The sequence below is a fragment of the Podarcis vaucheri genome (genome assembly GCF_965113315.1).
Source record: "Podarcis vaucheri genome assembly, chromosome: 8".
Taxonomy (NCBI): domain Eukaryota; kingdom Metazoa; phylum Chordata; class Lepidosauria; order Squamata; family Lacertidae; genus Podarcis; species Podarcis vaucheri.
In genome coordinates, this window is record NC_138766.1 from 85688381 (window position 1) to 85712555 (window position 24175).

Sequence of the window (24175 nt, forward strand, 5' to 3'; positions counted from 1 at the left end):
GGGCTGTGGTTAAGATTGCTTCCTTATAGTGATGGCACCAACCTCCAAAGTTTCATGCTTTTGTGTTTTGAGCATGCACACATGTACCCACCCTGAGTTGGGCATTTTTGAATCACGCTTAGCACTGCTGCAGTTCACAGTGAGCATGTGTGCATCGATTTAGTGGGGAAATGTCATGTGGCAGAATGGGTTGGAACGAGTGCTGCAGCTTCCATTCAATTCCAATCTCCTTAAACTTAGCACACTAGTTCGAGGGTAATCGAGGCTGTTTGGGGCTGCTGTAAACACAGGTACTTCAGCCCCAATGTGAACTCTTAAAAACTGTTCTGCAAGCTTCCCATGGAAGGAGGAAGAGCCTTCTGTGAAAGGTATTTCTTGGTTCACACTGTGGTGCCTGTTGGATAAAAGCAGCAATGCAAAAGCCAGCTCCAGATGGCTGGAATGCAAAACAGGATGTTGTGGTTTGCAACTGTACTGTTGGCAAAAGGAGGAGTCTATTCTCTGTACTGAGCACCGGATGTTAGCTCAGAGTGTCATCTGACCTCTACTGGAAGTGCAGGGGTGGAGCTGTGACTCTTCTGATGGAGTTTGAAGGGTGCAGTCACGTTTTCTATGTACTGCTGAATGACAGGAATAAAACATGTAAATAGGACTCCTGTCTGTCTCATTTCCCCTCCCTGGGGGGAAAGCAAGGAGAGAGAAGCAGAGGGTGTGTTCTTCTCACGTCTAATGAGGAGAATCAGTTTACCTCTGACTGTGACCTGAGATACTGACCCACAGCCTGTTCCTCCCACAGCTCCTTCCGGTCCCTAGAGAAGCTTCACAAATGTGCTTAATTTAAAAATGTAAGAACAGAAATGCACACATTGTTTTGCCAAACAAATGCAGACGCACTTGATAGCCGCAGTGTTGCTTTCACACTTAAGGAATGAGCGTAGGAGCAAGGCTGACTGCTGAGCCAGTTTTAAGTTTACTGCTTCGTACGTTTGCCAAAGTTCAAAGCTGGAAGGAAGCCGGGTTCGCACAGCTGGAGAAGAACATCATGGTTTGGAACCTTAACCACAAGTAGAAGGGAGCTCATGGAACTTTCCCACATCAGCTGGAGGCAGCTTGCAAAAGCAAAGCCCACCTGTGAGCTGTATCAGCAGCCCTGCATGTTCCAGCTCACCAGTTCTCATGATCCCAGTTCTCATGACCCCAAGACTATGTCTGTCCAACTTCCATAGAAATCCACGAAGCAAAGGGGTGTGAATTGACTAATGCTGTCTGGATTGGGGGCTGTGGTCTTGTATGGATGCTGCTGCTTTTACGTTCCTGCATTTTTCTTCTTCTTGCCTGTGTCAACTGTACTCTTATGCAGTCTTCTCCTCTCCCAAAACTTTTTAACGCAGTTGCTGCTCAGTGTGGAATAACCACAGAAATGATGGTAGCTTTGTTTTCTGTGTCTTGTTCCTCCCTCCCCTTTTCTCTTTTTCCAGTGGCTCTAAAATTTACAACCCAATACCCTTCTTTATTTTGCAGAAACAGCCAAATGCTGTTTTCAGCAACATTTTTCATACCTGGCATGAATCTTAAGTCACTCTTACAGCTCCTCAGCACTGTGGGTAGTTTTTTATTGCCTTTTTTGTTGTTGCTTATTTTGTCTTTCAGTTCAACTTTGTGGGGAAACTTTTGGGCCCACGTGGCAATTCTCTGAAGCGCTTGCAAGAAGAGACATTGACAAAAATGTCAATATTGGGAAAAGGATCCATGAGGGACAAGGCAAAGGTAAAATTGCTAGCTGAAGATCATTAGTGTGTGCTGTACTGCTGTGTGTGCCTTTCTTCACTGTTTCTAGTATAGTCTGGGGAGATTCAAAGCAAACACAAATCAAGGTGTATATTATAACCCTTCTCTTGAGTTCTGCCTACATGCTGGTCCTTCGTCTATGGTATATATTCCTCACTTCAGAGGAAATCCCCTGTGGCAATACCTTCTTTATGGATGCAGGCAGCTGTATTGCTGGAGTATAATGGCAGGCTCATGGTGGTCTCTGAAACCAGCAGCCGCCCTCTTTACCTGATCACATCTAGCAATGAAGTGGGTGATGTGATGTCACTGTGCTGCATGCTTCCCTGTCTACTCCACTTCGAGGTCTGCCACTTGCAAAGGGGTGGAGACAGTTGCATTGCAGTGATGCCACATCGCACACGTTGTATTAGCGAGCTTTACCAAGGGAGTGAGTGGGGTTGGAAGAGAGGAAATGTAAGGCTGTTACTTTCAGAATGAGGCACATTACTCCTTACTGTATCCAGGAGTGAGGAGGCCCGTAAGTTTATTCCGTGGAGTATTGGGGATAAGAGTTGGAGGGTCCACGGAGGCCGTTCTAGTCCAGCCCCCCTGCACAGTTCAAGAAATCCAGAGCTAGAGCTTGTAGCAAAATACAGGTGTCCAGCGGATGTGAAAAAACCACTACTATTCCGTAGCAGAAAGTGTTAGTAGGAGAAGGGCTATAGCTTAATAGTAGAGCAACATTTCCATATGCATGTGGTCCCAGGTTCAGTCCCCAGCATCTCCAAAGTAGAAGTGGGACTGTCCTCTGTCTAAAACCTCGGGGAGCTGCTAGCTGGATGGATCAGTGCTCTGACTCTGTATAAGGCAGCTTGCTGTGTTCCTATATCATCCACTCTGTTCATTAGGAACCTATCAATCTCAATCTCACCCACCCACTACCATTTTGTACCATAAAATGGGCGTTCTTGATTTCTTGTGATTGTTCTAAGACACTCTCAGGTGTGTTGAAAGCATTTACACCCCACCCTTCAGCCAAAAGGGATCTTAAGAGTGGCTTATCAGGCTTGCAGTCTGCAACCAGGAGTGAAATTATGCACCATCTATACAAGTTTGCTTAATTTGAATAATTGTTCAATGCCTTCTGAGATCTGCCTTGTTAGTGTCCATACTATGTGCTTGAATTCTGCACTGATTCAAATTGTAGAGGCTCTGTGCGCGCAGAAGTATATATCAGAAGTACAGTGGTACCTCGGGTTAAGAAAATTCATTCTGGAGGTCCTTTCTTAACCTGAATCTCTTCTTAACCTGAGGTACCACTTCAGCTAATGGGGGCCTCCCACTGCCACCACACGATTTCTGTTCTCATCCTGAAGCAAAGTTCTTACCCCGAGGTTCTACTTCCGGGTTAGCGGAGTCTGTAACCCGAGGTTACCACTGAATAGTGAATTGCCATTATGATTATTAGAGTGTGAGAGTGTCTTAAGCTCTCGATCGTGTTAAGTCCTACTACTCATTTGCTTCTCATGGAAGAGCTCCCCGTTGGATTGGTTGAAAATCCCGAGTGGAACGATGTTTGGAAAGTTCTCTCTTGTATCTATTACTGGTTTGCCACAATTATAGAACCGGATGTCTAAATCCCACTTCATTGGCTGGACATTTCAAATACAATGCTTTTCAGCGATTGTTATGCTTATCCTTCATATGAATAAGCCAAGTGTCTTTGCAGAAAACAAACAAACAAAACCACTCTTTTTTTCAATTTACTTGGCCTATGCACATTACCACGACTTTATTATCTTTTTAATGTGCAGTTTTGTTTTGAATTCTGAGTGCTGCTTTCAGATAATATTGGGACATGCAGGATCGTTCACTAGACTTATCTTTTTCCACTGCTTTGTTTAGCCTTAAATTATTCAGGAGATCGGAGCTTGTACAGCTTCCCAAGGGAGATTATTAGAGTCTAACAGATCTCACCGTTAAGAAGGATTTTGTGATAGCTGCCTTAGATTTCTCAATTTTAAATTTCTTCTTGCTGGCCTTACCCCTTCTGCCTCCGGACGTCCTTAAATTACTCATAAGCAAAGAATTATCTTCATCTTTCAAAAGCTTACGTCATTATATGCAAGCAAGACAACCTGCTGCTAAAACTGTTGAATACAAATATTAAGACTTTCCAACTTTATGCTATAAACAGGAGTGGGGAGCAGCCAAAAAAAAGGGGGGGTAATATTGAGGGAGGCTTTCATTTATATATGTTTTGCTGTTCCTTTTATTACCAGCTTTGACAAGTTTCAGACAGCTAATTATGGCGTGTTAATTCCCCCTGCTCTGAATTTGCTAATCAACTAATCAGATTGCTTTGCTTTTCCATCCAATTTAGGCAGCCTGAATGCTCTAAATTTTACAACAAAAAGATTAGTGGCAATAAGCTGGTGCTGATTGTCATTTCTAAGTAACTCATAATTACGACACACCGAGAGCAAACACAAGAGCTTTTTAAAAGTCAGTCAGTCAAAACTTCTATTTGTGGACCTATTCAAAGTGAAAGATGCCAGCTCAAGAGTATTTTTAACACTTGCTAAATAGAACAAGGGTTACTGTTATGATACCTTAACATGGCACAGACAAACATGCCATTTCTTTGTAAGTTGGAGAGCCACAGCGCATAGTGAAATATGCTCTGCTTAGTATGTCTGGAGTTGTACATGGTTTTATGTACGGGGCTGCCAGCCTTGACCCCACTCTGAAACAGTGCTCATGACCCGTTTCCCACTTCTCTCTTTCTTAAAATCTACATCCATTTTTGTTGGTGTTGAAATGAAAAATCTACAGGCAGTATGTTACGCCATTCCCAGTAAAGAAATAAACACTATTGTTGCCTTACCTTGTTCTGACCCAGTGTTTCCCAAACTTGGGTCTCCAGCTGCTTTTGGACTACAATTCCCATCATCCATGACCACTGGTCTTGCTAGCTAGGGATGATGGGAGTTGTAGTCCAAAAACAGCTGGAGATCCAAGTTTGGGAAACACTGTTCTGACCCATGGGTGCAGCAAGAGATTGTAAAAAGATGGACCAGCCCATCTAACTGCAGTTATCTGATAGTGATTTCTAGGACCACGGGAGCATTTCCCCCCCTCGTTCTGAGTTTGCTTATTTTGCCTCTCTTCCCTTGCGTAAAAGTGTGGAACAGACAGGGACATAGGGACCCTAACAGACTTAATCTTGCCGTCACCACCCTTTCAGTTCTCCATGGTTCACCTTTTGCTTAACCAGTATGGATTCTGAGGCTCAGGGGCATCTACAAAGCATCTGTACATCTCCGTTGCCAAGCAACAGAGTCAAAAAAGATGAAGCAGAGCGGAAGTAAAGTACTTGGCAAAATGGAAAGCGGAAGAAAAAAGTTGGAGCAGAATGAAAGCCGCTGGGTGGGGAGTCATCGGCAGCCCAGGAGGAAAATAGGAAAAATACTTCCCTAGAGCTGCCAGCTTCTGTTTTTTTAAGCTCTGCTCCTTGTGGATGAAGCAGAGGGCAGAACCTCGTGGATCAGCGGGTAGAGTCTGGCAGGTTAGCAGCAGAGCCAAGATACAACCTGACAGGTCATGGGTGAAGTGTGTTGCAATCTTGTCTTGGGTGGTAAAGCCTGTATTTCATTCTAGTTGAACTGCCAGAAGAGTAAGATGCTTGGCTGGTTGGCAACTTTATTGGGCAGCAGCAGGGCAGAAGAGAAATACCGTTTAAGTTCCATTTCTGATTTCAAGAAAAACAGAATTACTGGTGTTAAAAGTAGAGTGTGTGTGTGTGTGTGTGTGTGTGTGTGTGTGTGTATAAAGTATAGATTGGGTTGAGTAATTTAAAATTTTCTTTTTGGGTTGAGTAAATTAAATTGAGTAAATTAAAAATACTGTACTTCTTTTCTAGGAAGCTTCCATCAAAACAAAATATAGTCTTAATTTTATTGGTTCAGCATGTGGTTGGCTACCATCTAACATACTTCTAGAGGTGTGTGATGAAGGGTTAATGGCTGGCCGAGCGCATTGAGAGGCGTGGATTTCTTTTCCAGGATACAAATTTTCCTTTAATTCTACACAGTGAGAGAGAGTCCATGTCTGATCACTTATTGGGGTTGGATGACTTTAATCTACTATTGTTTTTCAATGCCTTAGGGGTTTTGCACATATGACATGGAAGTGATGACCATACCTTGTATTGTATGGGAGTTGTAGTCCAACAACATCTGGGGACCCACAGGTTGAGAACTGCTGGTCTAAACCCTAATCCTTGGTTGCTTCTGGAGTGTATTGATTCCATTTGTTGTTCTTGTTTTGTTTTATGTACCACCCGCTACCTTTCAGAGCTGGGATGGCCAATAAGCTATACCCCTCCAAATGGAGGTGACCTACATCTTCCATCACCTCTGATTATTTGCCATGCTGGCTAGGACTGGAATGCCAGCAGCTTTCTTGAGGGCCACAACTTATCCATCATTGATTTAGACTAGAGGAGGCCTTCATAAGTCAGCTTGCATTAATATGGGGAAAAACAAACAATACAGCTTTAGAAAAATCCAGTAACTCACATATGCACATAATTTAAGTTGGCTTTCGCTAACCCCGTGCTCCTTCTGAAGCTTTGGGCTACAACTGCCATCAGCTGTAGCCAGCGCAACCATGCTGACTGCGGCTGATTGGCATTGCAGTCCAGAACATTGGGAGGGTACCAAGTTGGCAAAGTTAGTCTAATGTTGTTGTTGTTTTTTCTCATTGAGCTGGATTGTAAGCAGTTAATATACTTCCCAAACAAGGGAATCCTCACACTGACCCATTGTCCTTGTATTTAATCAAAGCCTTCCACCTTGTCAAATAGTTACTTTCCAAGAAAACTGCTTGGAGGTAGGGAAACCCACAGTTGAAGTAATAGATACAGTAGTTCAATGTATACTCATTAATGATTTTCATTGGCCAGCTTGAGCAAATAAATGCAGGACTCCGCTTGTTCGGGACCTGTTGTTTTGCTTTAGAGATCAAGGAGGTTGCTCGATATTTATTTTCTAATGTCTGCTGCATGTTGGTCGAAAGTCAATGTAGACTCACCGCATTGGACTTGATCTGAAAGATTAGCTGAAGCTACTTGCTTCACATATTGTGGATTAGAGTGTCTTGACTGTGGTTCCTACTAGATGTACATATTTAGGGTAAGACATGTGTGTTTGGTTGCATCAGTCATGCAGATGCATGCACTGTAATGTATAATGTGTGACCGTGTACGGTGATAGACAGACTTCAAACAGTCAATGCAGAACTGAATTAGACGAGTCATACAACAATTAATGCGGTAGATAAACTGTAGTGTTGAAATGCCTCTTCTGATAGTTGTTGTGTTAGGACAAAATCGAATTTCCACACTTGCTAGTCTTGTTAAGAACAAAATAAACTGCCTTATACCAAGTCAGACCACTGGACCATGTAGCTTAGTATAGTCTGTACTGACAAGAGGTCTCAAATGTTTTAGAAAATAGTTTTTCACATGTGCCTTTCCCTTTGTCTTGAATAAAACAGATCATTGACAGGCCTAGGAACAATCCTTTGATTCAACCATAAGGTGCCAATCCATACTGTAAATTTATTTCCAGCCTCGTTTCGGTTGTACGTTTACAATAAATAAAAAATGAACTGTCTTGAAAATGGAAACCATTAATGAAAGGTTTGCTCTCTTTTTGCTTTCTTTCCCCCATACGATGAGTTTATATGTAACTTTTCTGTATTCCCAGGAAGAAGAGTTGAGAAAAAGCGGAGAAGCAAAATACTTCCACCTAAACGATGACCTGCATGTGTTAATTGAAGTGTTTGCCCCACCCGCAGAAGCATATGCCAGAATGGGGCATGCGTTGGAAGAAATCAAGAAGTTCCTCATCCCTGTTAGTACATATTGGAACCTCTTTCATGTCAATATTTACTGCACATGAAGAATCACCTTAGCTTTCATGAATTTTTCCTCCCCAACCCACCCCATAAAATTTTCTGGTTAGAATGTAAATTTCAATTTGAAGGACTCCCTTGGCCAAAACTTTGGTGAACATCTTGGACGTCGTATTTCCGCTAGACACTCCTGGTAGAGACGTGATTTCCTTCCATTACAATAGCATAACAATGTTTCCCCCACCAAACCTACAAAGCCCTAAGCTGTCGCCAGGAAGAATTCAGGCATGTGTGTTGTGCACCATCTGCTCATGGCTAGAAACATATTAGAGCTGTTCTGCCATCATGGAAGACTTAAGAGTAGAAGATACTGCCCTGTGCAAAATCAAAAGCATCCCTTGAAATTTCTGCACGTGCTACTGTTTTCTTTTCAGTAGACATTGTGCCTCATCCCATTGTAGTTTTGGGGGACTTAGCATCTATGTGTCACAGTGCTCCATCTATGTCCCTGTCTGTTCAATGATGGAACATACGAGTGTGGGTTCCGTGGATTTTGGTTAATAATTGGGTGGAATTTCCTGCTCATACAAAGCTTGCACCAGGACCTTAGCATCAATGCGTCAGCTTCCAGATAAGAAATTTATTTGCTATTTAGTAGTGTTTCCTGCCAGACTTAGTCTTGTTGGAGCTACCCACTTTGTTGGAATAGGATTTCTGTTTTACCAGACTTTGTCTTTCTGATTTTGAAATGATGGATAGGTTAACCAGTTTTTCATTAGGAAGTTCCTGTAAGCTGTCATGATGATGATGCTAATAATAATAATAAATAATTTTATTATTTATACCCCACCCATCTGGGTGGGTTTCCCCAGCTACTCTTGGCTGTTCTCAACAAAATACTAAAAATACATTAAAATGATGTAAAGCAGACTAGAACTTTTTTAATGAACCTGAGCAAACCTGCTACCAAACATGGACTAGCTGTAGCCCCAAGCCTCAACTTAAAGAAAATTCACAGAAATTTTGCGCATTGGGTATTTGTTATGTGGCATCCTTAAGAGCTTTGTTCCCCTTTAAAATTCATACTCCTAGGTACTATTGGGCAATGCTTATTAATAGCCAACATGCGTGCATCAGTATATTTTGGCAAGCAATAGCTGTGCTTCAGTACTTGGTGTTGTATTAATGCAATTAGTGTGTTGTTGTGGTTTGCGTCTGTGATATATGAGTGTCTACTTCGAGCCATTTTAACACCTGGTGAACATAGCTAAGAGCTTATGATGGGATTGGCACAATTATAATCCCTCCTCCAATGCATTCAGTGACTACTGTATTGAAGGTGTGAAAATGCTTTTGTTTTGTTTTTTAAATTATTATTAGACTAGGATGCGCTGATGAAGTTGTTCATAGGAGATTTGTGTTAGGTCGTGAACCCATCACTAGAATTTCTGGTAATTATCTGTGTAGAACCTTCAGCTGCAGTTCAGATATTCCATTTGGTAGCATGTAAAGAGGAGGTTCGCACAGACCTGCGTTTGCTCATTTTTTATTTAAAAATGCACAGTAAACAATGTGTATGCAGCCATACATAGGAAACTTGGGAGATTATTTTAGATCTCTGCATTGCCTTCTCTCTCAGCTTCACCCAATAGTCTTAGAAGACATTTGTTTTAAGAAGAAGGGAAAAAATCCAGTCTGTTCCAGTTGTTTGGTTAATGAACTGTTTAAAACCCTAAATTCTGCCAGGATTACTAGCATTCTGAATAAATCTCTTCAGTGGGAAAGGAAACCCACACAGAGCAAGGTTTGGAGTAAGATGAAAGGAGCTATATTGGACTCTGTCATCCCTGTTACTCCTTCACACAGCGCTATCTAACTCAATTATAGAATCCCCTGGAATAGAAATTGAACTCTGAAGTGCTAACATTAGCTCGCTTATCTTTTTTTGTGTGTCCCGGGCAAGGAAGAGTGTGTCCTCTTTGAACATGGAGGAGTGCTCATTGCTTTGAAGTCCTCCATACGGTTGAGAGGAATCCTGTGAACTATGAAATAACTTTGTTTTGGGTTTTGTAATACTCTTTGAAAAGGGAACTCTGTGGAGAGTAGGGAAGTTTACTGCCAGAATCTTATTTATGACTTAGAGCTCCCGGCTGGGAATCTTTTGAGAATTGGGTATTTTAAAGTCAAACCACTCTCAAACTGACAGTTCAGAGGAATATGAGTAAGGAATTCGGGCAGGTTATCCATCTAGAAATAGTTATAGTGATAATAATAATAGTAGTAGTAGTAATAATAATAATATTTAAGCTTATGCTAAACATGACTAATACCATATTATATCTTCTTTGGTGTAGATTTGTGCTACACTTTGGGACTTCTTTTAACTTGGTCTGCATATGTGCATGTTTAATTTGTAAATCCGTTGATGCATAGACATTATGTCAAACCCATAGATTCATGAGGGTTCCAGATTCTGTTGACATAACTGTGCTTTTCCTCATACAAGGGTATTTTTTCTTGGGGGGGTGTTTGTGTGTAGGGGTATTGGAATTAACGATTCCATCAATAGCAATTGATGATGACAAGTAATTGGAAAATCAATCCATTGCTAGAAGCAGTAAAAGGGTAAAGGGGGCCCCTGATCATTAGGTCCAGTCGTGGCCGACTCAGGGGTTGCGGCGCTCATCTCGCTTTACTGGCCAAGGGAGCCAACGTACAGCTTCCGGGTCATGTGGCCAGCATGACTAAGCCACTTCTGGCAAACCAGAGCAGCACATGGAAATGCCGTTTACCTTCCCACCGGAGCGGTACCTATTTATCTACTTGCACTTTGACGTGCTTTTGAACTGCTAGGTTGGCAGGAGCAGGGACCGAGCAATGGGAGCTCACCCCATCGCGGGGATTCGAACCGCCGACCTTCTGATCGGCAAGTCCTAGGCTCTGTGGTTTAACCACTTCTGCAAAAAAGGAGAAACCTGTCTCTGTCACACCTTGCCTGTGAATTCTCAAAGGCATGTAGAAAATACAATGTTGTGCTGGATAGACTTTGATTTGATTCATCAAGACATTTCTTATGTTCTTGACACTTGCCTCAGCTCCCTGACCAAGATTCAAGAGAAGATAGTGCGTCTCAATCTTGGCATCAGTTTAATAAGGCCAGAGATAAAATAATTTAAGTGACTTCTTGCATCCCACGAGGAATGTATTTCAAACTTTCCCATTAAATCAGCTCAGTAAAAGTAAGTATGTGCCAGTCCTGTGCCCCTGTCTTTAAGACTGTGTATGGAAAATTTGTAGCAGGAACAAATCTAAAATGTCTTAGGTATGTGGTATAAGTATCTGCAGACATGACTAAATACCATATTTCTTCTTTCCTGTCTAGGACTACAATGATGAAATCAGACAGGCACAATTACAGGAATTAACTTATTTGAATGGTGGCTCAGAAAACGCAGACGTTCCAGTAGCTCGCGGAAAGCCTCCTTTGCGGGCACGGGGAGTGCCAGCTCCAGCATTGGCAAGGTAGCGGGTGTTTAATTTCTGCACCTTTTTGCTTCTGCAGAAATGCTTAAGCAGCTCCATTTTTCAAGTCTCCTCATGCCACTCACTCAAGCCACACTTCCAGGCATATTTATATTCTTGCAGATGGGGAACTGTGGCTGTGTGACCTTGTCTTTAATGCATTGCCACTTGGTGTGTTTGGGGTAGATGCAGGCTTGAACCCAGGTAAACCCATAAGTCATCAAAATAAAGAAATTCGTCAACAGGCTCATCTCAGCTACCTGCCAATCTCCCATTCCCACCACCCTTCTGAGTAATACCCCTCCCCACCTTCTCACTATATAGAAGGATCTGGCAACTTCTGTTTCAGTGTATCTGAAGAAGTGTGCATGCACACGAAAGCTCATACCAAGAACTAACTTAGTTGGTCTTTAAGGTGCTTAAGGAATTTCTTTATTTTGACTATGGCAGACCAACACGGCTACCTATCTGTAACTGGAACCATAAGTCATCAGTTTTTGTAATTGTATTTGTTTAAAGAAACAATTAAAAATTGTCTTAAAAAAAAAGTCAGTGGTAACCAACATGGGGATCTTCCTAAATTCGCATCATCCAAAAACTCTTGGAAGACACGAGGTTGCCTGCCCCTGCCCTACACGTTTAGCCACATGCGTGAAACCATTATCTGTGCGACTCTACAGCCTCTCTGTAAGGCTTTTGCAGAAAGAAACCAGGTTTGCTGGTTTATATATACTAGAAAAAAGCATGGAATGAATGGGGTCATACCTTCCCTACAAAGTGTTTTCCTCTTTACCAGCACTTTGAGTGTGTTAATTTTGGGAGGAAGTGCCAGCTGTGGGGGGTGATGGGGGGGGGGGAATGGACAGTTCTCACAATGGAGGAATGTAAAAAGTAGAGTCTTCCAAAGATCTGCATTGGGACCTGTGCTCTTCCTGTTCGTAAATGATTTAGAGCAGGGTTTCCCAAACTTGGGTCTCCAGCTGTTTTTGGATTACAATTCCCATCATCCCTGGCCACTGGTCCAGCAAGTGAGGGATGATGGGAGTTGCAGTCCAAAAACAGCTGGAGAGAGACCTGAGTTTGGTAAACTCTGATCTGGAGTTAGAGATGAGCGCTGAGATGCCCATGTTTGCAGATAACCCCAAATTATTCAGGGTGGTAAATACAAAAAGAGAGCGGAAGAGCTCTGAAAGGATTTATCCAAAGTGGCGAATGAGGATTAAAACTGCAAATGTCATTGGTTTGTGAGTGGTGCAGAGAGGGAAGGAATTACTGATTTCACATATGCATTGATCTTTGATTTTTGATTTTATTGTTATTCATGTTTTATACCACATTTTATGCTGTTTTGTTGTTGTTGTTTTTTTGTAGCATCAATTAAGTGCTTTAAATTTGTTGTTAGCAGCCCTGAGCCCGGTTTTCTGAACTGGGAAAGGCGGGGTATAAATAAAAATTTATTATTATTTATTTTATTATTATGGAAGTGGTCTGGGCTGGTGGTGACTGACTCTCTGAAGGAGATTTGGGATTTGTGGTGGCCACAAGCCAGGTTGCAACAGCTGTGAGAAATGCAAACTTTGTGCTAGGAGTTATGAAGAAAGGGGTTGTAAAGGAAACTACCAGTGTCACAATGCTTGTATACAAATCTGTGGGGCAACTATACTTGGAATCCTGTGTTTGTCCAGTTCTTCTTGTTGCATTCCAAAAAGAATACTGCAGAGCTGGTAAAACGTGCAGGAAAGGGCAGCCAGAATAACCGGAGCAACATCTTTTAGAACAAAAGGTTGCCACTATGTTTGGGGCTCTCTAGTTTAGAGGGAAAAGACACAATATGGATGTACAGAAAATGGAGGTAGAGAAAGCCCCCCAGTGATACTTCGAACAACTTCAGATGGCACACAGATAAAGGGTGAAATTCGCTCTCATAAAATATAGCTATGGTTGCCAACTTAGATCCCTTTCAAGCAGGACTGGAGAAATTCATTGGGGATCAGGGGATTAGTGGCTACTGCTCCTGATTCTTTATGCTGCCTTCAGGATCAGAGGCATTGTGCTCCTGAGTACTGTATTGTTTGCTGGAGCCGCAGTGAGAACATGCTCTCGTTCTGCTTGTGTTCTTGTTGACCCCAAAAGAAAGGGACATCTGGTTTGACCACGTAGGAAAGAGAATGCTGGACTTAGGCCTTTCATCTGACCCATTTTTATGCCCTTCCATGGACTGTAACCCCCCGTGAATTAGGGATGCCTAGACCCCTTGATTTAAGCGTGCTTCTTTGAAAGTGGCCAATTGGTACAGCACACGATGCCAAAAAAGGCTGCCCAAAGTAACATTCTGTATAGGCAGATTCTTTAAATCAACTCCTTCACAAGCTGAAAAAGCAGGCCGGCTTTTTCGGTCTGACTTCTCCTCCTGGTGTACTGTCAGCATCTTGTCATGCTTTGTGACTGCCCTAGTTTACCATTCAGTATCGCCCATCTGGTGTGGACGTCACTCGTTGGAACATGAGGTTTTAGCTGAAATAATCCCAGTTCCAATCTTAGCTTTGCCACAAACTTTTTAAAATGTCCTTAGGAAACTCAGTGTCTCTTTCCATCTATGACATGGGGGATAATGTTAACCTACTGATGTAGGTTGCTGCCCAACTCCCATGGGATTCTGAGTCCCCTAAGTCCATCAGAAAAATGGATGGAGACTGGAAAGCAAGAAAGATGTTTATTTTTCTGTTGCAACAGAGTTCCCTCCCCTACTTCCAAGGAGGGAGAGACCCTGAACAAAAGTGTGCAGGAACGTTTAAAGACTTTGGACATTGCCCAACCCCCTTAGCCGAAGACCACCCCAAAGTCATTATACAAGCATCATAGGAGGGTGGGCCACAGCAGAAATCCTGTCTGCCAGGATACCCTGATAATGGTCGTTGGTTGCATTACTTGGGCAGCCTGGCCATTGTTTTGTGGTGGTTAATACTTTAGCTCCTGAATCCAGGTCACAGGCTCACCCTATTCATACACAAATACGCCTTGTGTTGAAGGCATTTAGGCTTCCTTCATTAAATGAATGTCAGGGTTGTCAAAATTGTTGATGCTGGACTAGACCAGATGATTCTTTGCCTGATGCAGCAGGGTTGTGGTTTTTTTGCACATGTACTTCTGCAAGAGGAAGAAATTTTGAAATTCAGTATGTGCAGACGTATGTATATGTGCATGTGTGTGTTCAAAATGCCTTCCTGGAAAAGGAAAACCAATTTTATTTTAACACCATCTCTGTTTAAATTGCTAATCAGAAATGGCTCTCTGAAACAGGGAAAGATTGCAGCTTTCCCTGACGCATTTCATCATGCAAAACACACGTCAGTCACCATGCATGCAGCTCCTGGCTTTGCCTTTATTGGAACTTCTTATGCTGAACTCTATCCCCTTTCCTACCCCCCACCCCCACCCTCATCCCAGCTTCCCAGCAAGAACCCAGAAACAGACTATAGCCTCACTGTTTATGCAGAGGTTTGCATGATGAAATAAAGTGGGAAGGGCTGCAATTGGGCATTTGAGATTAGAAGCGTTGTCAACACCTGTTGAGAATGCAGGGCTCTCTCTGCACTGTGTGTCTGATTATATCTACTCCTCGTCTCCAAGATACTTCTCTGCTTAACTTGTTTAGAACTCTTGGCAGATGTAATGTTCCTAATGATGGCTACGTAATCGGGAGCACCATTAAGCCTCTCCCCGCCCTCTTCCCACAACATGTTCTGCCCGTCTTTCAGTTTCACACTTATTGTTGATTAGCATTACATCACACAAGCAGTGTGTGTGTGTGTGTGTGTGTGTGTATGTAAGGTTTTTTTTAACATATCATTTCCAACAGTCATGCAACATAACTTCTTATCTTATACAGTATTTTGACTTCCGTCAACACCTCTGATGATTTTCCGTTCTTATCACTTATTCTGCATTTCTTAAGTTCTCTGTTACTCTTAATTATCATTAATAATTCTCATCATAGTCTTTCTTGTAGTATTTCAAATAGACATCCTTACAAAACTTCTTGCAATCCTACTAGTGTAATCTGTTCATTACTGTTACTTTTCAAATAGTTCATATATTTATTCCAGTCTTCTAAGAATCTCTGGTCCCGCAGGTTTTGAATCCTTCCTGTTAATCTAACTAATTCTGCATAGTCCCATCAATTTCGTCCTCCATTCTTCTTTCGTCGGTAGTTCTTCTTGCTTCCATGATCACACAAGCAGTTTCGCTAACTGTAGTCGGCATCAAGTCGCGATTTGCAACCATATTCATAACCTTTTGCAGCAGCAACACACGCATTAGCTGTCGCTGTAAGAAGACGGGAAGCGCTCTGCTGGGTTTGATCAAATGCCCATCTAGTCTAGCATCCTTGTCTGTCAGATGCCTATGAAAAAACCATGAGCAGTAGAGCATCTGCTTTGCAAAAGGAATGTCTCCAGTCAGTGCAGACAGTACTGTGCCTCATGGACCAATGGTTTGACTCAATACATTCCTTTGAGCACAATAGCACTTCCTTGCTTGTGATCCCTAGAAACTGGCAGTGAAAGGTGTACTGAATCCCTGAGAACATAAGTGTGTCCATTATGGTGCATGATTTTTGTTTGATTTTGTGTGTGTGTGTGTGTGTGTGTGTGTACATACATAGCATGCTCACCTTGAAAAGTGTATTGCCTGTTTGCAAAGGCTTAACAGCTGTTTACGAGGTGAGAGGTATAAGGAGTGCTTTGCAGCAAAATTAATACCGTTGCCAAAATGCTAAGAGAAAACTTGACATGCTCATAATATATTCCTATTCCTTATCCAGTCATACTACATTTTAGGGCCAGCAACAGAGCGAAGAGAGCGGGTATCTTCCATTTGTTAAATTTGAGGAAAACATGGACTTAAAACATGGCCGTCAAAATGTTAAAACATACTTCCCTCCCCATCAAACACACACCTTCCTTTAGATAAAATAAATGTTCTCTTAATACTTCAGCTGTCTTTGTAACCTCGGGGGGGGGCAGTATGTGAGGAAACTTAATTATTTTTCTGGTGCTTTAACAAATTAGAATTTGTAAGATCTTTTAAATTTGGTGTAAGAAATGTGTGGCAGATAATCTCTCTTCACAAGTTTCCATTATTGGTTTTAATTGCTCTTCAACTTTTGTTGCATTCTGAAATTTGGGTTATATGTCCAGGCTTCATTGTTCATGGCTACATCTATATATGCTTTCCCAGATAGCGCTGTTATATTGAGGAGAGCTTTGCCGCATTTTAGCAGTGAGGATGTGAATGGAGGTGGACACAATTCTTTAATAGGTCTAAGTTTTATTAGCACAGGAGCTGCGTTGGGTGTGTGTGTGAGAAACACCATAGATTCCCGGAGGAGTATGTCATATTTGAGGAACCCTTGACCAACATCTTGGGTGATAGATCTAAAACGGGGATTTTTCCAGCACTTGCAAGTGTTTTGAGTTTGGCAGAACCCTTCGTTGGGTATGATGAATAGATGTACTTGCTACTTGGACTTCCGTGAGGCAATGTGAGCTTCTCATTCTGGAACCATTCAAATATCCCCCGCTTTTATTATTCCCCACTAATGCCCCTAGGGCATAGTTTGAGGATTTGATTGATAGAGAGTGTGGTATTGGGCCACTTGACAGCTGCTTCATAAAATCACCATGCTCCCTTGCATTCTTATAAGGCAGCGGCCCACAAATCCTAGTCCCATCAATCCATTTTAGAGCTCCAGAAACCAGGAACCATCACAGAAAGGAACCTGGGCATTTATTTATTTTTAATCCCAATGCACACCACTTTATGCTTGCTTGCACTGAATCACGTTACCATTTCGTTCACCCAGTTTGGAGACCATTTTGGAGTTTCTTACAATCCCTTTTTATCCACACCAGCCTGAACAGCAGGCATATAGGAAGCTGCCCGAGGGTCAGTCCGTTCTTCCATCTAGTTCAATATTGTTTATAGTGACTGATAGCAGCTCTTGAATGTGAAGCAGATAGATTTGCATGTCTTCAGGGGTTCACAGACACCTTTGTTGTTGCTGCTGCTGCTGCTCCTTCAGGCTCTGTGACCTCATCCTGTTGTTCAGCTTGGTTCTTGAAAACACAGTCTTCAGAACAAAGGACCGCCCTGAACAGATGGGGCACAGCTTGCCTGGCAACCCTGACAGCAAACTTGGACGCAGACAAAAGTTCCAAGAGCACCTAGGAAAAACAATACAAGAGCCTTGGGAGACGTCAAATGAGTCACAAACTCAAGAGAGCGTCGAGAGCTTTCTCATTGACCCAAGCCACTTTTGCAAGGCGCCAACATTCACTTAAAGTTTGTGGGGCCAGAAGCACCCTGCATGCGTACTTGCAGCCTTTGCAGGCCAGGTGACCCTGATCTGGTACCTTGGACCACATCAGCTCCAGCCAGCTGTGTTGGCTGGGACTTGTATTACTTGCACTCCAAAAAACCTGGAGGCATGATTAGGCCTCTAGTGCAAGTTGAACACTCTAGCTGCGTCACTGCATGATAACGGTCACTCAGAAGCATTGCAAACGCCTTTTTAACGGTACATTGATGTCAAAATATGTTGGTCAAGCGGTTTGTCTGTGGTTGGATGTCCCTTGAACCTAAACGAGGGAGGGCAGCAGGAGATTAAGGTTAGGTCAGGGTCTATAACAATGAAGAAGACCCTTTACCCTTGCAGATAAATAATGGTGGTAGAGAACAACAGCCTGCTTTCTTCTTCAAAGTGGAACAGGGCCCCACCATGTGTATGGCCAACTGCTCTCAGCCAGTCAGTTCTGGGCGTTTGGGTAGGTGAACATAAACAAGTAACCTGCCGCTTGCCTCCATTTTGCTGGGCACAAAGCCCCGTGATCACATCTAAAACTACGAAAAGAATGAGTGAGCTTTTGCCTCTCCACTTCAGTCCTGAAGCTGTTGGCAAGGAAGTGGAGCTCTCTGCCCTTCCAGAAGATCCTCGGGGCAGCAACTGGGCCCCTCTCATTTCACCATTTCAAAGATGTTTGGGAGGTTGTCTGATTTTTCCTCTGTGTCCACACAATACACACATACATACAAACACTCGCACGCACGTGAGTACCAGTTTGTTTGTCTCTGTTTTGATAGTTATGCAAGCAGCGATCAGTAGTAATAAGTAGAACATAACATGAATGGTAGGATGCTGTTGTTGTTTTTTGTAATCCTGATGCATTCACAGGAATGAAAGGATAATATCACAGATGTTAACGTCACAGGATTTTAGTATGTGCAGCTGGAGGCCAGTGCTGTTGCTTAAAGGAACGCTTGAATGTTCAAGTCAGTGGAACACCAGATGTATAGCTCATGCTAAATCTATATAGATATTCCCCCACCCTCAAAATGGTGCGTCTGAGAAAACTTACAATGTGGAGGAGGGGATTTATGCCACAGATGCTCTACATGTATCACAAAATCCTGACCATGTCACTTCAGGTACCCGAGCCTTCGCCAGGTACACTTCATCTTTCTTTTTGTCACTGTGAGATCTAGGAACTTGGTTTGGTTTGTTTGGGAAGAGAGAGGCGAATTTGCAGAATATAATACAATGATGACAAGGTTCCATACTGGCCCTGTGAATCTTTCTGGAATGCATCTAAAGCAAAGGAGATCTTGAACAGCTGTATCATAACTTGCATAAGCATGCATTAGAAACCTTGAACAAAATATAAGATTACAGGTAGCTGGAAGTTGGATTTGAACATCAAAGGAAACAATATAAAAATAGAACAGATAATGCTGATGTGCATATTAATTAGGACAAATTGTTTAGGTTCAGTTCAGTTTGGGGTTGTTGTTTTTTTCCTGTGCTGCAGTTATTTACAACCAAAAGCAAAAAGGGCAGATTTCCTTTCTGGTTAAAGGTTAAGGAGGGAGAAAATAGGAGGGGAATGAAAGAGGCATCAGCAATTGATCCAATCAGCTGAAGTGGTTGAAACAAATTGGATTGGTTCCCCAAGTTGTCTTCACCTATTAGAGTTAGAGCCATCTAAGAAGCTGAGCAAAGGAATAGAGTGTGCTATAGACCAGCAAACCAGGGCATTTTCACACACAAGGCTCAAATCCTCATTCATGCTATTTTTAACACCTGATTGTTGCCCATGGAGAAGCAGCCTTTGTGATACAGTAGTCCTCAAGGTGGCGCTGTGGATTAAAAACCACAGAGCCTAGGACTTGCCGATCAGAAGGTCGGCGGTTTGAATCCCCGCAACGGGGTGAGCTCCCATTGCTCAGTCCCTGCTCCTGCCAAGCTAGCAGTTCGAAAGCACGTCAAAGTGCAAGTAGATAAATGGGTACCACTCTGGCGGGAAGGTAAACAGTGTTTCCGTCACTGCCCTGGTTCGCCAGAAGCGGCTTAGTCACGCTGGCCACATGACCTGGAAGCTGTACGCCGGCTCCCTCGGGCAATAAAGCGAGATAAGCACCGCAACCCCAGAGTCGTCCACGACTGGACCTAATGGTCAGGTGGTCTCTTTACCTTTTACTAAAGTAGTCCTCTGGCCCATGTCATTGTATAGATTGATGCAAGCATAGGGAACTGGGTCTCCCTCAGCCCCTCTGTAGGCCAATCCATCTACCTGCCGTTCACCTGATGTCATAATGATGTTCAGGGGGTTTGAACCTGTCAAAGTTAAAAGAAGGTAACCGCAACTGCTGCTGATCAACTGTTCCAACATTCGCCTACAGAAACATGCTTGATAAAGGTGAAAATGCTTAAATCTCAAACTAGAATTAAAATTAACTCTTGGTCATCTGTGCCATTGCGCTCAAGAGAGGGAACCATATGGTTGCAAGTAGCACACACATAAAACATTATTTGAAATCTGCGAAACATCTTGTATTCATATTGATGTGCGTTGCATGCTTGAGGGCTGATGAAGCTGGAGGCTTTCAACTCCCCAAAAGGGTTTTGATGATGATTGCTTATTGAGATTAGGGGGACATTTCACGAGCCCATCACTAGCGTATTTGCATACTAATTCCAAGCAGCATCTCATTATAAAGTGGCCGATTTATCTGCTGGACACTTGCGTCTGTTTTACAAATGAGGTTAGCAGTCAAAACGGGAGAAATGGTCATGCAGATGAGTACCTCTTGCTGACTTACATAATGGCTGTCGATTATTTATTAAATTTGTATACCGACCTTCATCCGAAGATTGCCGAGAGGTTCACAACATAAAAACACAAAATACATCATAAAATACCCCCCCAAGCCAACCAGTAACTCCCCCTCCCACAAAACACACTTAATATTATGCTGGTTTGAATTAGAACACATAACAGATACTTGGAAGTGATTGAATATGCTCTGTAATGGGAGGGAGGGAGAATAAGCACTCTGAAGACAAGGAAAGAACATGAAGGTTGGCTCCCTGCCATTAAGTCTATCCGTGTCTTGCTTGTTGAGCAGTTTCACAGGTCACCACTTGTGTGGCTTCCCTGCTGGAGGAATGTGTGTTCTGTATCCGAATATATGTTTGCATTTTGAATTCCTAAGTGGGAAGAACCTTTGTGCAGAAAATAATACATAATTGCCCTGTGGGCATGCACATCACACCTAAGTGTGCATTTGTGGGCGTGTGTGCACAGTGCAAAAACCAAAAACAATGACTTTGTGACTTTTGTTCCATGCATGACATGGAAAGGGGGAACTCTGCTGCTACAGTAAGCCCATAACTTACGTGCATTCAGCTGGTGTGCATTCAACTTGCATCCAGATTTCCACACATGGCAAAAAATTAAAAAGGAGGCAGGGTTCTGGGGAAGATGACTTTGGCAGTCCCACCAACCATTGAACCCAATGAGTCTTGACTACCCAGTTTTGGTTTTAGACGCAGTCCCTGGAATGTAACCTCCATATAACTTGTGGACCTACTTTATTTCATTACTGGCTAGTAGGATTTCACAGGGGGAGGAAGCTCCAGAATGTGCCCATCCTACCTACAGGATGTACCCAGGTCTCTGGAAACAGCGTAAGGAGAACTTCATGATGATGAGCAATTCTCAAACAGAGGCATCGTCTACCTAAAAGCAGACCTACTTACCACATCCCTAGTGGCACCTTCACTTGGTTGCAACATGGGCACAAGCTTGCCCACTTAGCACCGTTCATTTACTCCTCCTTTCAAATAAGTCTTGAATTTACTCTTGTTTCCTGCTTCAAATTTCAACACCAGAAAAGTTCTTTAAGCTGGCTCCCAGTTTAGGGGGCTTTGGCTGGTTATGATAGTTACGTAATGTTTTTGTGTTTTATGATAGGGAAGAATTGGAAAGTGCCATTTTAATATAAGTTACTCTCTTGTTCTTAGAACCCGCGGAGGTGTGCCACCCCCACCTGCAGGCATCCCAAGAGGGGCACCCGCACCTAGAGGAATACCCCCTGGTAGAGGTCCCATCACTCGTGGCCGGGGTCTTCTAACTCCCAGAGCAAGAGGGGTTCCACCATCTGCAGGCTACCGACCCCTTCCTCCTCCTCCAGCACAAGACACCTATGGAGAATACGTAAGTGGAACCCACCTTAAACTGCAGGAAGCTGTCCTATACTGAAACAGACCGTTGGTCCATCTAACTGGTCTCCGGGTCATTTCCTGACCCTATTCAAGGTGCTCACATTGAGGTTTAAAGCCCTCCTTGGCTTGGGCCCCAAATATCCGAAAGACAACCTCTTTCCCTCCAGACCCCCATGGATGTTACAATCAGCGGAAAGGGTCCTCTTAGTAGTTCCACTTCCCTAAGAAGTTTGTTAGGGGCAACTTTTCTATGGGATTATATTGTAGTGATTATATCGTACCTACTCTGCTAGAAGACTCCGGGGAAGCATGATGCTTCAGGGAAGCCCATGGCTGTTCTCCCCAGGGAAGTCGTTTTCAGGATATATCCCCATACCATAAATCTAACCTGCCTTAACATACTGTGTCAAGGTGATCGATGAATATATTTGGATGTTTATTAACGATGCTCAAACCAACTGTTTCTCATTAGATCCATTTTTTACAAAGTGCTCCCATGGCACACTCTGCCTCACTGTTAGCAACATCTGTTGGAAAACAAACCTGTTAGGACTGAACATTAAGACTGAGCATATAGCTCACTGTGTTATTAGCTGAATTAAGACTTTCTTAGACGCATAAAGGAAATAACCTGACACAAGAGAGCCTTTTCAAAACAATGACACACACAGATCCTGTTACCACCCTCCTTGCTGGGGCCCAGCACAGCTGTTTATTATAGTCATTATTTGGTTTGGTTTGCCCCCCCCCCCGTGCATGACATCATTTTTGAATGGGAAACAAGCATGGGCATTGCATTTGGGGCAAATTAAAATGGTGGGCAGTTCCAGGAATGGCTCCCCTTAGAAAATGGCACAGCCACTTGCAGTTTACAGAAGTAAATTGACTCATAAGGGAGCATGATTAATTATTATAATAAACGTGATTATTTTACAGTAGCTAATGAGGACCCAACGTAGCAAAGCTATATATATAAAAGGACACAGTAGAAAAAATGCAGCAATGGTGTTCCGGTCCTCAAATATATCTGCTCAGGCCAGTTCAGCTCTCCGGTGGTTGGTGGGAACCTGGTCAGGTAACTCATAGAAACCTGAGCATTTATGCAACAGGAACATGGGTCATTCTAGGTGTAGTTAATAAGAGAAAGGAGCCGACCACCTCATATTCTGATTGGAGGACTGGTTTCTTCTGTTTATAGCTCCCCATCAGCTGAGAAACATTGGGGGCGGGGTTGCTATTTATATTTATCACATACAAAGTGGCAAACATTTTCTGAGTGCTGCACAAAGGCCAAACGTACACAGTCAAATAGACATGATGCAAAAGCAACAGGGTGAGGAAGTAGAAAGCAAGCATAGAAATAGTGTTCCATCTAGCAGGGAAGAGGAAAGCCAGTTCTCTGCTCCTCTGACCAACAGATGGGATCACACCGGCCTTCCTCTGGTCATGGTATTCTTCTTGCAACACTGGGGAAGTAGCCCTTCAAGTGGCCTTAGGTCCCTATGCCCGGTGGCAGAAGCCCAAGTATGCTTCCCTTCACTTCTGCAAGCCCAGGCAGTCATTATGTGCAATTTCCAGGGCTGTTGTCACACATCGTGCAGCATTAAACCTGGGTTTCCTGAATACAGTGGCGTAATGCATTTCTGAGCACCTGCTTATCACCATCACACTTTACATTAAGTGTATGTTTAAAAATGGAAGGTGTGAAGTGGCTGTCCCACAGGAGGCTTTCTAAGGAACCTGAAAACCTGTTTTCCCCATAACTCCGCTAACTCAGCTAAAAACAGAAAGAGATTTCCTATTGAGAGCAGCAGCAGGATTGGAGGGAACCAGTGTGGCACTCCATAAACACAGAATTCCAGCTTCATTGCTATTAGATGACCTGTATTAACACAGCCAAACATTTTCACTTCATTTTCTCTAAGGCATCACAGCAACAGAATTATACAGTTCTCCATTCTTCCAACACATACACCTAACCAGACATAATTCTCTAGGACTGCAGGTGGTTTTGCATTTCAGAAACCCAATGGTGAGTCTAATTTCTCATCAGATTCATATCTCTGGAATACATTTTTTAAAAAATATCAAAGTATATCAATTTATATGCAGAACTGGCCAAATAGGAATAAACGTGCTGCACTTGAAACCTCAAACACAGAAAACATTAACAGGAAGATGTCAAATCTAATTAAGGGCAAACTTGAAAGCATCCTTGAGCTCTACTTGATTGCTATTTAAAGGGAGTCTGTGAGTTGCAAGATAACGTGAGAGATGAGTTTCTTACATTCTGTTTTGGTGCTGTGTTCAAGAATACCATTAAGACAAATCACCCTCTTATAGAGATGGTTACTTACTGTTCTTGCAGTAAATCCTCTGATAATCCCCAACCCCAAAGTTTAG

At 42.9% G+C, this 24175-nt stretch overlaps 1 protein-coding gene across 2 annotated transcripts in view; it reads left to right on the forward strand.

The window, feature by feature from the left end:
* The window catches only part of KHDRBS3 (KH RNA binding domain containing, signal transduction associated 3), a 110133-nt gene that overhangs the window by 57581 nt on the left and 28377 nt on the right, over positions 1–24175 (forward strand). For both annotated transcript variants that reach the window (XR_014222849.1, XM_082235843.1), the window contains exons 3-6: positions 1651–1767; positions 7542–7688; positions 11072–11211; positions 21572–21764. Coding sequence is in view for 1 of the 2 variants with exons in the window: in XM_082235843.1 (XP_082091969.1) it covers positions 1651–1767; positions 7542–7688; positions 11072–11211; positions 21572–21764 (597 nt within the window). In the remaining variant the exon portion in view is untranslated. The remainder of the gene's footprint in view (positions 1–1650; positions 1768–7541; positions 7689–11071; positions 11212–21571; positions 21765–24175) is intronic.